General features: G+C 44.3%; 1 protein-coding gene across 5 annotated transcripts in view; it reads right to left on the reverse strand.

The window, feature by feature from the left end:
* Window positions 1-12,458, reverse strand: part of LOC136624337 (gastrula zinc finger protein XlCGF57.1-like) — a 721,853-nt gene that overhangs the window by 152,186 nt on the left and 557,209 nt on the right. For 2 of the 5 annotated variants that reach the window (XM_066598272.1, XM_066598273.1), the window contains one exon: window positions 413-2,322. The exons of the other annotated variants lie outside the window; for them this stretch is intronic. In XM_066598272.1, coding sequence (XP_066454369.1) covers window positions 1,148-2,322 — 1,175 coding nt within the window. In that variant the 3' untranslated portion in view covers window positions 413-1,147. Of the gene's footprint in view, window positions 1-412; window positions 2,323-12,458 lie in introns of those variants that run through there. 5 annotated transcript variants of the gene reach the window in all.

Below are 12,458 nucleotides of genomic sequence, written 5' to 3' on the forward strand. Positions count from 1 at the left end.
GGGAGCTTAGGAAACTCCGGTGAGGGGATCCAGCTTGGTAAATCCATCTGGTCCATCTCGAGGTGTTCCCAGGAGTCACTAAGGTCGGCAGGGGTACGGATCAGTAATATGCGGCCCTTGTAGAAGATATTAATACCAAAGGGAAAGAGCCACGCGTAGCGGATGTCCCTTGCTCTGAGGACTTCCAACAACGGGCGCATGGCTCGCCTTTTTGCAAGGGTTGTGGGTGAAAGATCTTGAAAGATCTGTACCAGAGAGTCACCATAAGAGAGGTCTTTATGTTGTCTGGCAGCTTTAAGGACAGCGGACGTATCCTGAAAGGTAAGGAGCCTGCAGATGACGTCCCTGGGGGGCTCTAAGAGCCTGGTGGATGCGCTCCACAGAAATCGTCGCTGCTCTCTCTTGACCGAGTAATTGAGCGAATATTTCCGCGGCAACTTTAGGCAGAGCTTCTGCCGCCCAGGATTCTGACAGTCCTTTAAAGCGGACATTACATCTCCGATTTCTATTCTCCAGGTCTTCCTGGAGAATGAGGGCTTTGTTTAAATTAGCGTGTTGTTCCTTTAAAACGGCAGCCATAGCCAGAGCATGGGATGTGATTGAGGTAGATGCAGCTTCCAGCTCCTCCACCCTGCTGCCCATCTGTCTTATATCCTCTTTTATTTCAGACAGTTCACTTATCAGAGGGCGCAGGGCAGTGGACAGGAGCTCCTTCATAAACCCCCGAGACACAGCTGCAGAGTCCTCTTCATCAGAGGATGTGTCACCCTCCCCCTCCTTACTGTGTGCAGCAGTAGCCTCCGGAGCCGGTGCCATCTTGCTGGGGGGGTGCGGAGAGCGGGAGCTCCGTTCTTTGAGGAAGCGCTGCATCCCTGTCTGGCTTTTTGCTGTCCTCGGCGTGCTGGTGAGTTCCCCTCCTCTTTCCTTCATTTGTTTAGGCATTTTGCCGCTGTGGTTGCGTCTGAGGGATCCCTGAAGCTGCCGTTCTGTGGGAGCTCCGGTCCTAAACGGCCATTTTACTTCCCAGTCAGGCTCCGCCCCCCATATTTCCAACAATCTGAACAAAAATGCAGGTTTTCCCCTGTGTGAATTCTCTGATGTTTAACAAGATCCCCTTTATGGGTATTTCTCGTGTGCAACACAAATATCACCTCTCACTCGTGTGAATTTTCTGATGATCAACAAGGGATGATTTCTGAGCAAAACGTTTCCCACATTCTGAACATGAAAATAACTTCTCTCCTGTGTGAATACTCTGATGAATAACAAGATGTGATTTTCTGGTAAAGAACTTCCCACATTCTGAACATGAAAATGACTTCTCTCCTGTGTGAATTCTCTGATGATCAACAAGATGTGATTTTGTGGTAAAGCATTTCCCACATTCTGAACATGAAAATGGCTTCTCTCCTGTGTGAATTCTCTGATGATTAACAAGGGATGATTTCTGAGCAAAACATTTCCCACATTCTGAACATGAAAATGACTTCTCTCCTGTGTGAATTCTCTGATGATCAACAAGATGTGATTTTCTGGTAAAACATTTCCCACATTCTGAACATGAAAATGACTTCTCTCCTGTGTGAAATCGCTGATGATCAACAAGATGTGATTTTCTGGTAAAACATTTCCCACATTCTGAACATGAAAATGACTTCTCTCCTGTGTGAATTCTCTGATGATTAACAAGGGATGATTTCTGAGCAAAACATTTCCCACATTCTGAACATGAAAATGGCTTCTCTCCTGTGTGAATTCTCTGATGATCAACAAGATGTGATTTTCTGGTAAAACATTTCCCACATTCTGAACATGAAAATGACTTCTCTCCTGTGTGAATTCTCTGATGATCAACAAGATGTGATTTTCTGGTAAAACATTTCCCACATTCTGAACATGAAAATGACTTCTCTCCTGTGTGAATTCTCTGATGATAAACAAGACCTGATTTCTGGGTAAAACATTTCCCACAGACAAAACAAGAAAATGACTTCTCTCCTGTGTGAATTCTCTGATGTCTAACAAGATATGATTTTGGGGTATAGCATTTGCTACATTCTGAACATGAATATGACTTCTTCCCTGTGACAACTGTTTCTTCTTTAACATCTCTTCTGTAAATGTTATGTTGCTCACTAGTCTGTGATGAATCAGAAGATGGAACCTCTATAAAAGGATCAGATGACAGATGTTTGCTGGGAAGGGCTGAGGGTACATCTGGGATAATGGCAGGCTCTTTGTGTGTATCTTGTATGTTACCATCATCTTCCACTGTAAAACCTGAAGATATCAAATGTTCCTCTAAGCTCCTGATGTCGTCATCTGCCAAGAATAAAACAGATTTTAACATTACAATTATATCAATATTTTATAAAAATTTCTATATAAAATATTCATACAAATTGTGAAAAAGACAAGTTACAAAAACCCCGTGCTCTTTTATGTATGAGGTTTTACTTACTTGAATAAGGGGTTTGCAGACATTAGCGAACCTCCTCAAGAATCCAGGTTAGCCTCTAAATTATCACCCGTTCCTCCAGGTTTTTTTTTGGAGAGTCGGTACCTTCTGGTGTTTATTCCATTAGCGTAGGACAATAGATACACTACAGGAGATGCAACGCGAGTCGGAGGGCTTACTGACTAATCTGCCACCTTTCATGAGCATATGACACAGAGACATGATAAAAGTATCAGGTACTTCTTAGAACTGGGGCGACCGGAAGTGTGTACGTGCGTGCATCCAGAAGAAAGTAGCTGCTGAGTTATATCCCAGTACACGCTTAACCGGAAGCAGAGGTAAATTTCTAGACGCAGTTTTGTGCGCATGCTCGGCTTGCACATGCTCTTTATACAGATTAAGTATACTTAATAACAAACGAGTGCCACATTTTATATTATTTCTCCAGAACCCCCATACTTTTATTTTTTACACACAAATCTGCAAAATTTTAACCCCTTAGTGACGGCCCCATCGGAATTCTACGTCCTCACTAAGTGGGCTTTAATCCTAGAGGACGTAGAAACATGCGTCCTCTTAGGATTAATATCCTCTTAGCTGAGGACGTGTCAGCTTCATGTTGTCGGTGCCCACAGGTAGCCGACAGCATGGAGCTGTCATCTTGGGCTGCGGGCAGTCCCCAGGGCAATGTAAATCGGCGCTATCCAATGGATACCCATCCCAACCAGCCCCCGTAATTACCCCTGTCTTCGAAAATACCACACAGTTCACATTATTACATACATACATTCGTTTTCATATATCTATATATGAACCAATCACAGCGCAGCTTTTTTATTTTACCTCAGTGGTATAATATATAACAACCAATCGCAGCGCAGCTTACATGTTACCTCAGCTTTATTTATTTTCAAAACTCTTTATTCAAGAAGCCAACAAGATAAGTACAGCATTACTGTTTGTTTCACCAATGTTTTCCCTCGCAGGGGCTGTTATAGATTGTTCCACATATTTCTTAAACTGGTATAATTATCTCTGACTTGTACTTATTTCTTCTTCAATTGCAATTAACTTAACTAACTGATAATCTATGTCTATTCATACATTTTATCCTTTAAACCAATAAACCTTAACTACATTTAGCTTTGGTCGTCACTCGTTTCTACTCCAAGTCCCAGTTGATGTTTTTAGGTCGACTGGAGGACGTATCGGAATCCCGGTATATCTATCATGTTTATCCATGGTTCCCAGGTCTCCCCGTATTTTTCTAGTGTGTCCGTCCCTATTGCATGTAATCTTTCATATAGTGCAATCCGAGAGACCCTTTCCATAACCTCCTGAAAGGACAAAGTTCTCTGCTTCCATCTGGAGGCGATATGAATTCTTGCCGCCATACAAATCACCTGGATCAGCTTATGTGCCCGGTATCTGACACCCGGTTGTCGGTCGCCGAGAAGGAGTACTGTTGGAGACCTGTGCAGGGGGCCTATAAATAGTCTCTGTATGAGCCTATGAACCTGTGTCCATAGCCTCTTCACTACTGGGCATGTCCACCAAACATGGACTTGGGTGCCTACCTCCGCACAGCCCCTGAAGCAGAGGGGTGAGACTGATTGATAAATTTGGTGTAATCTACTCGGTACCAGGTGGGTTCGGTGGAGGATCTTTATGGATGTCTCCATCAAGGACACCTGTTGGCTCCCCCTTGCAATTGTCTCGCAACACTGCCTCCATCTTTCCGGCGCCATGTCTATATTTAGATCCTTTTCCCATTTTTCCATGTATGGTAATCTTCCCTCCCCATCTGGTGTGTTCAGAATATTATAGATCAGGGCCAGGGAGCCCTTTCTCATTGGGTCCCTCAGACACATTCTCTCAAATGTAGTCAAGTCCGGGAAGGTCTGTGGAAGTTGGAGTGAGTTCAGAAAGTGGTAGACTTGATTAATTCTGAAGTTTTCCGCTATGGGGGGATTGAATTTAGCTTTAAATTGGCTTATCGTCAGTAGCCTTGAATTTTCTACCAGGTGGTTTACGTTTGTAACTTCATTTATTTTCCACCATTGAAAATGCACTAGATCTTTGCTGGGGGGGAACTTTTCGCTTGTTATTATTGGTATTAGTCTGGATGGGCTAGTTGACAGTTTATGCTTGTGTCTAGTCACTCTCCAGATCCGCATTGAGTGGTATGAAAGAGGGCTTAACTCCCAGAGATTTGCCTTTATAGTACCTCTGGTCCAGGTCAGTTCCCTGGGGGTGTAGGGGTGTAGTTTAGCTTCCTCCATGCTGACCCAGAGAGGAGCTTTTGCTCCCCCGAGGGTTTCAATCCACTGTGCTAGTCTCGCCGCTGTATAATATTTCTTTAAGTTAGGGACCGAGAGTCCTCCCCGACTCTTGTGGTGGTACATGATTTTATTCTTTATTCTATGCCGCTTGTTGGCCCATATAAACTTGAAAATGCATTTCTGGAAATTGTTTAGTACCTCATTCGGGATGGGGATAGGGAGGGTTCGGAATAAGTATAGTATTCGTGGCAGAGTATTCATCTTTATCGCGTGTATCCTGCCTATCCATGAGAGCATTGGGTCATCCCATTTATCTAATTCCGCGGTTAATTTTTTTATTAGGGGGGGTAGTTGCATTTGTATAATGTGGAAAGTGAGGGGGTCAGGTTGATTCCCAGATATGGGATGTATTGGAGTTGATGTTTGAAGCCAAAGTTTAAATCTATTAATTTAATTAGTGGTGCAGGTGTGTTTATATGGGATATGTCGCTTTTATCCGCATTTACTTTTAATCCCGTCAGACTTGCCCATTTATCCAGTAGGTTCATTAAATTGGGTAGCGATATTAGGGGTTGGGTAACTGTAAGCAGCATGTCATCTGCAAACATGCTCAGTTTATATTCCTTGCTTCCGAGGGCTACTCCTCTTATGTTAGGGTTCTTTCTTATGGCGATTGCTAATGGCTCCATGGCGAGTGCAAAAAGAGCCGGAGAGAGCGGGCATCCCTGGCGGGTGCCTCGCTTAATTGGGATTGGGGTTTCTTTGGTGGATGGTAATTTAAGTAGGGTGGTTGGTAGGGAGTATAGGGATTTTATTGCTTGTAGGAATTCTCCCTCAAAGCCCATCCGTTCCAGCAGTTTAAAGAGATAGTCCCAGGATAGGGAATCAAAAGCCTTCTCAATGTCTAGCGCTAGAAGGGAAAGCTGGCTGTTGTTCCTCTGGGCTTGGTCTATGATATTTAGAACCTTTCGGATGTTGTCTGGTGCTTGTCTCTGCGGGATGAAACCTACCTGGTCCTTATGTACTAATTTTGGGAGGAATTGGTTTAGTCGTTTAGCTAATATACTAGTGAAAATTTTGTAGTCCAAGTTTAGGAGCGATATTGGCCTGTAATTTTTCAGGGACAACGGGTCTTTATTTGCTTTGGGTATTACTGTGAGGTTAGAGTTCAGGAATTCTTTTGGTGGGGTTTGGCCTTCCATTATAGTTTGGAGCATTTCTCTTAGGGGCCCACTTAATGTGTCTTTATATTTTTTATAATATATGGCCGTAAGACCGTCAGGGCCTGGGGCTTTCCCCGGTTTTAAGTTATCTATGGCTTCCTCTATTTCTTCGTTAGAGATGGCGATGTTTAGTACGTCCCTCTGCTCATTAGAGATAGTGGGGATTGGAAGTGCCTCCAGAAATTCGTTCCTTTGGCTTTCGCTTCCTCCTTTATGCTCCTGGTAGAGGGAGGTGTAGAAATTGGCAAATATGTCGTAAATTTTTTCCGGGTTTCTTGTTGTATTTCTATGGGGGGTGTAAAGTTTGAATACGGAGTTGAGTCTCTGAGTATCCCGCAGTTTTGCAGCGAGCAATCTGTCTGGTTTATTGGCGAATTTGTAATATTTGTATTTAGTCCATTGTAGTGCCCTCTCTACTCTCTCAGATAGCAGGGTGTTTAGTTGTAGTTTGATGTCTCTTATTTCTTTTGCGGTTGCTCGTGAGGGATTGCGTTGGTTGAGGTCTTCCAAGAGGAACAACCTTCTCTCCAGCGCTTGGAAAGCCTTTGATTTTTCTTTCCTCTTCTGAGAGGAAAGCTGAATTAGTTGGCCTCGAATGTATGCTTTGTGGGATAGCCAGACCCACTGCGGCTTGGCTTCTGGGCCCTTATTGAGGTCAAAGAATTCCGCGATTTGGCTTGTGATTTTATTTGAGCTACTTGGGTCTTTCACTAGTGTCTCGTTTAGCCTCCATCTATAGGTGTTTTTTGCTATTTTCCCCAGGTCTATTTCGCACATTACCAGGTCGTGGTCCGACCAAGCACATGGGAGATGTCTGGTGGTCGTGAGTTGGGATAGGAGCGATGTTGAGGTCAAGACGTAGTCAAGTCTTGAATATGTCTGGTTGGGCGCGGAATAAAAGGTGTACCCCCTATCCCTGCCTCGTATCTCTCTCCAGGAGTCCGCTAGTCTGTGTTGTTCTAGTTTGTTTTCCCACTCTTTTCTCTGTTTGGCGGAGAATCTGTCTGGATTGTTACTTGACCTGTCTAGTGTCCCGTTAAAAGGGAAGTTAAAGTCCCCAGCCCACAGTACCCTGTGATGTGGAAATCGTGCTAACTGATTTGCTACTCTTTTCATCGTGTGCCAGGGGTTCTCAGATGGGGAATACATATTGACTATCAGTAAAGGTTGCTCTTGTAGTAATCCCCATGTGAGACAGTATCTGCCCTCCTGATCACTCTCCGATTGGATCTCCTGAAGGGGGAACGAGTTGTGCAAAAGTGTCAATACACCTCTGTGTTTTTTACTAGCTGCGGCTGAGAAGCTTCTGGTGTTATTCCGATCAATGTATCTAGGGGCCGAATTGTGGGAGAAATGCGTCTCCTGTATACATATTATTTCTGGTCTGTGCTTAGCGTATGTAATAAGGGCCTTTCTCCTTTTGGCTGGGGAGTTAAATCCTCTTACATTATGTGAGATTATGCATACCATTTGTTGGCCTGGTCTAGGCTCGCTAAGGTGTTTTCATCGGGGGTTTTCCCTCTGTACCTCTGTAGTCCTCCAGTCCGAGCTATTTTCTGAGTGACGACCTGTAGTCTGAAATCAATATCATTAACATACAAACTTTCAAACAAAGCAACTTTTTCCCATTGACTTTGGGGAGTCAATGGCATACAACTCAACTTACGATTACTTAGGGTCCTCAGACCCTTTTGGACAGAGAGTGGATTTACTTCACCCTGCGGCGATTCGTCCATCTCTGCAGAACTCAACAACTAGTAACCCACCATTGGGCCTAGGCATCATATTAAATAACTGGCAATACAACTCAAAACATTAATATATCCATTTCGTTTCCCCATCGTGTGAGGGCGATCTCCCTTGTTTACTCTCCCCGAAGCCATCCCCGACCCACCCCCGAAAATCTCTCGGTCCTGGGGTCTTTTATCTTTAACGTTTATCTTTAAACTTTTTCGGGGTTTCATCCCACGTCCCCCCCACTGGGAGTCAGGAGTGGCAACGGGGAGAGACCCAGGTAACTACTATACTTCGCCTTCCCCAGAGTCAGGGTTGGTGGGGGCCGTTGCTTCTTGAAGCGCGGTCTCGGGGTCTCGGCCTGTCTTGTCTCAGGTGTGAAGTACGCCAGGAGCGTCTGGGACACGGGCGCACTCTCCCATCCTCCTGTGCTCTCTCGGCTGGGATCTGCGCTCTTTCCAGAGCCTCATAGGCTTCGTCTAGAGTTTTCGCTGTATACGATCTACCCTGATTTTGGAAAATGATTGCAAAAGGGAATGCCCCTTTGCATCTTATGTTGGCCAAAATTAGGGCTTGGGTGATTGGCCGGAAGGCTCTCCGTTTTGCCAATGTTGAGGGGGCGATGTCCGCATAAAGTTGGACTGTGGGAGACATCCCTGGGAGTGGAGCTAGGTCTCTTGCTGCTGTCAGGAGCTGGTCTCTCACCTCGCTATAATGTAGCTTGAGCACCACATCTCTGGGCAGCTCAGGATTCGGGGGCTTGGCCAGCGCCCTATGGATTCGATCGATTCTAAGAGACGCCTGGTCGATCTGGGGCAAAAGTGCGGAGAAGAGGTTTATCGCCGTTTCTTTCAGGGCTGTAATTGACTCTGGTAGGCCTCTTATTCTAATGTTCGATCGTCGGGATCTGTTTTCGAGATCCTCGAATTTGGCCTCCAACTGATCGTATTTGGTCTCCAGGTCGGTTATGTAGCTGCGATCCGTTTCTAGAGCGTCGATTATATCATCTGTTTTCTTTTCTAATTCGTCAGTCCTCTGCCCCAGATCTCGAATCTGCTCAGTGAAATCTTTCACTGCTGCGGAGAGTTCTGTTCTGAAGATGTTTGTCATTTTTTCTGTCATTTTTTCTAGCAGCTTGGGGAGGTCTGAGATGTCTTGTCTGGTCTCCATCGCATCTTCCTCTGCGTCGGCTTCTGAGGGGGTTCTGGATGTAGTGGGGGTGGGTGAGTCCGTATGCGGCTGAGATGTGAACATGTTCATTATAGTGCCTTTGGATGGGGTTTTCGCTGATTTACCTTTGGGTTTGGTCATGCTTCTTAGCTGGTTGGATGGTTACACCAAAGCATGCTGCTGTGTTTTAAGCTGAAGATCTTACAGCATGATGCGGGTGGCCCGGTGGAGCAGAGGCTAGGGGTTCATTATCCCGTACGGCTAGCTCTGCTTAAGCGTTGAGTGGGAACTTGTAGCTGTGCAGGAGATTGGTGCCCACACTTTTGCGGATGTAGGAGGGCTGGGACCCGGTGATATATGGGCACCGACAGTCTGCTGTGGGTTGTTTGCAGTCGCCCCTTGAATTTTGTTTGCCAGGGGGGGCAGGGGGTCCCCTGTGTTGGCAGGTTGGCGTTGAGGGCCCCCAGTTGTATGTGGGCTGCTGAAGTTATAGCTGCCTTTCCTTTGGTGGCGAGTGGGGTCCTTGGGTTTCACCTGCTGGGCTTCACTGTGTCCCTTACAGGCCTCCCTATGAGTCCTGCTGCAGCTTTCTCCTGTGGAGTTGTCTACCTCAGCTTTATAATATACTAGCTTACCCGTCGCGCGTTGCTGCGAAGACAGACAGACATACATTCGTTTTTATATATCTAGATAACCAATCACAGCGCAGCTTTTTTAGGTTACCTCAGTGGTATAATATATAACAACCAATCACAGCGCAGCTTTCATGTTACCTCAGCTTTATAATATATAACACCCAATCACAGGGCAGCTTATATGTTACCTCAGCAGTATAAAATATAACAACCAATCACAGTGCAGCTTTCATGTTACGTCAGCAGTAAGAGAAATAACAACCAATCACAGTGCAACTTTTATTCTGCCTCAGCAATATAAAAAATAGCAACGAATCACAGCGCAGCATTCATTTTACCTCAGCGGTATAATATATAGCAACCAATCACAGCACAGCTTTTATTTTACCTCAGCATTCTCAATATCCAGGAATTGTCTTGTGATACGTTCGGCGGATGCATCATTTTGTAGTTGAACACGCATCCCGTTGCTCGTAATGCCTTTTGATTTTGTGCTTGAGATGGAAATCAAACGATCTTTGTCTGGGGGGGCATAACTGTCGACGACGCTCGCACGCGTGCGCGCCACCTGTCGTAGGATAGATGTAATATGCCAGTAATCTTCCCAGGAGTGTACTCAACAACATCCCATTAACTTTTCCTATTTATGACATAATCAATGCTCGTGCCAAATTTCAAGTTTCTATGACATTGGGAAGCAAGAAAATTAGATTCCGTAGGTAAAATTTGGAAGCCAATTCTTTTGCGCTTAGAATTAAATAATCGAGTTGGGACCCAGTAACTTTTCCTATTTATGACATAATCAATCCTCGTGCCAAATTTCAAGTTTCTATGACATTGGGAAGCGAGAAAATTAGATTCCGTACGTAAAATTTGGACGCCAATTTTTTTCGCCTAGAATTGAATAATCGAGTTGCGACCCATTAACTTTTCCTATTTATGACATAATCAATGCTCGTGTCAAATTTCGAGTTTCTATTACATTGGGAAGCGAGAGAATTCGATTCCGTACGTAAAATTTGGACGCTAATTCTTTTGCGCATAGAATTGAATAATCGAGTTGGGACCGATTAGCTTTTCCTATTTATGACATATTCAATGCCCGTGCCAAATTTCAAGTTTCTATGTGAGAAAATTACATTCCGTACGCAAAATTTGGATGCTAATTCTTTTGCGCATAGAATTGAATAATCGAGTTGGGAGCCATTAGCTTTTCCTATTTATGACATAATCAATGCTCGTGCAAAATTTCACGTTTCTATGACACCGGAAAGCGAGAAAAATTAGATTCTGTACGTAAAATTTGGATGCTAATTCTTTGGCGCATAGAATTGAATAATGGAGTTGGGACCCATTAGCTTTTCCTATTTATGACATAATCAATGCTCGTGCCAAATTTCACGTTTCTATGACACCGGAAAGCGAGAAAAATTAGATTCTGTACGTAAAATTTGGATGCTAATTCTTTGGCGCATAGAATTGAATAATCGAGTTGGGACCGATTAGCGTTTCCTATTTATGACATATTCAATGCCCGTGCCAAATTTCATGTTTCTATTACATTGAGAAGCGAGAGAATTCGATTCCGTACGTAAAATTTGGACGCTAATTCTTTTGCGCATAGAATTAAATAATCGAGTTGGGACCGATTAGCGTTTCCTATTTATGACATACTAGCGTACCCGTCGCGCGTTGCTGCGAAGACAGACATACATACATACTTCGTTTTTATATATCTAGATGATGGCAGCAGCGACCACTGAGATTTTGTAGGCCGCTGCTTCCCCCTTGCAGGCTGAATAAAATAGCCGTTGTGTGGAACATCCAATTTATCCGGCTGCTGTGGCTTCTTGGGAAGATAGCCTAGTACATGTTTGCCCACTTCCAACTCCAATGGAGACTGACTGTAAATGGCTGGCGTGCTCTAGTATTTATGGTTCCAAGCTGTACGTGTCATTGCATACAGTCTATCTATCTATCTATCTATCTATCTATCTATCTATGACATCAGGAAATGAGAGAATTAGATTTTGTAGGCCGCTGCTTCCCCCTTGCAGGCTGAATAAAATAGCCGTTGGGTGGAACATACAATTTATCCGGCTGCTGTGGCTTCTTAGGAAGATATCCTAGTACTTGTTTACCCACTTCCAACTCCAATGGTAATTGGCTGGCGTGCTCTAGTGGTTCCAAGCTGTACGTGTCATAATAGAGCCTTAATGACATCACAATGCAGCTTTATAGAACATGTTGGGGCATGTTCAAGGGCGTCCGATGTTGATGACATCAGTGATGACATCACAATAGCAGGTGGCTTACTTATTCGATCTACATGGGGGGGTGGTAACTTTCGACGACGCTCGCGCGCGCGCCATTTATCGTAGGATAGTTGTACTATGCCTATAATCTTCCCAGGAGTGTACTCAACAACTTCCCAAAGTTTCATGGCGATCGGATAAATGGTGTAGTAGCGCATAAAGGACAAACACACAGACAGACAGACATACATTCAATTTTATATATATAGATTCAATGCCCGTGCCAAAGTTCACGTTTCTATGACATTGGGAAGCGAGAAAATTACATTCTGTATGTAAAATTTGGATGCTAATTCTTTTGCGCATAGAATTGAATATTCGAGTTGGGACCCATTAGCTTTTCCTATTTATGACATATTCAATGCATGTGCCAAATTTTAAGTTTCTATGACATTGGGATGTGAGAGATACGTGGGGGGGGGGCGTAACTGACGACGACGCACGCATGCGCGTCATTTATCGTAGCATAAATGTACTATGCCTATAATCTTCCCAGGAGTGTACTCAACAACTTCCCAAAGTTTCATGGCGATCGGATGAATGGTGTAGTAGCGCATAAAGGACAAACAGACAGACACACAGACAGACATACACTCAACTTTATATATATAGACAAGTGAGCAGTGGGGCCAGGAATTTAT

The sequence above is a fragment of the Eleutherodactylus coqui genome, chromosome 4, assembly GCF_035609145.1.
Source record: "Eleutherodactylus coqui strain aEleCoq1 chromosome 4, aEleCoq1.hap1, whole genome shotgun sequence".
In the NCBI taxonomy this organism is placed as follows: domain Eukaryota; kingdom Metazoa; phylum Chordata; class Amphibia; order Anura; family Eleutherodactylidae; genus Eleutherodactylus; species Eleutherodactylus coqui.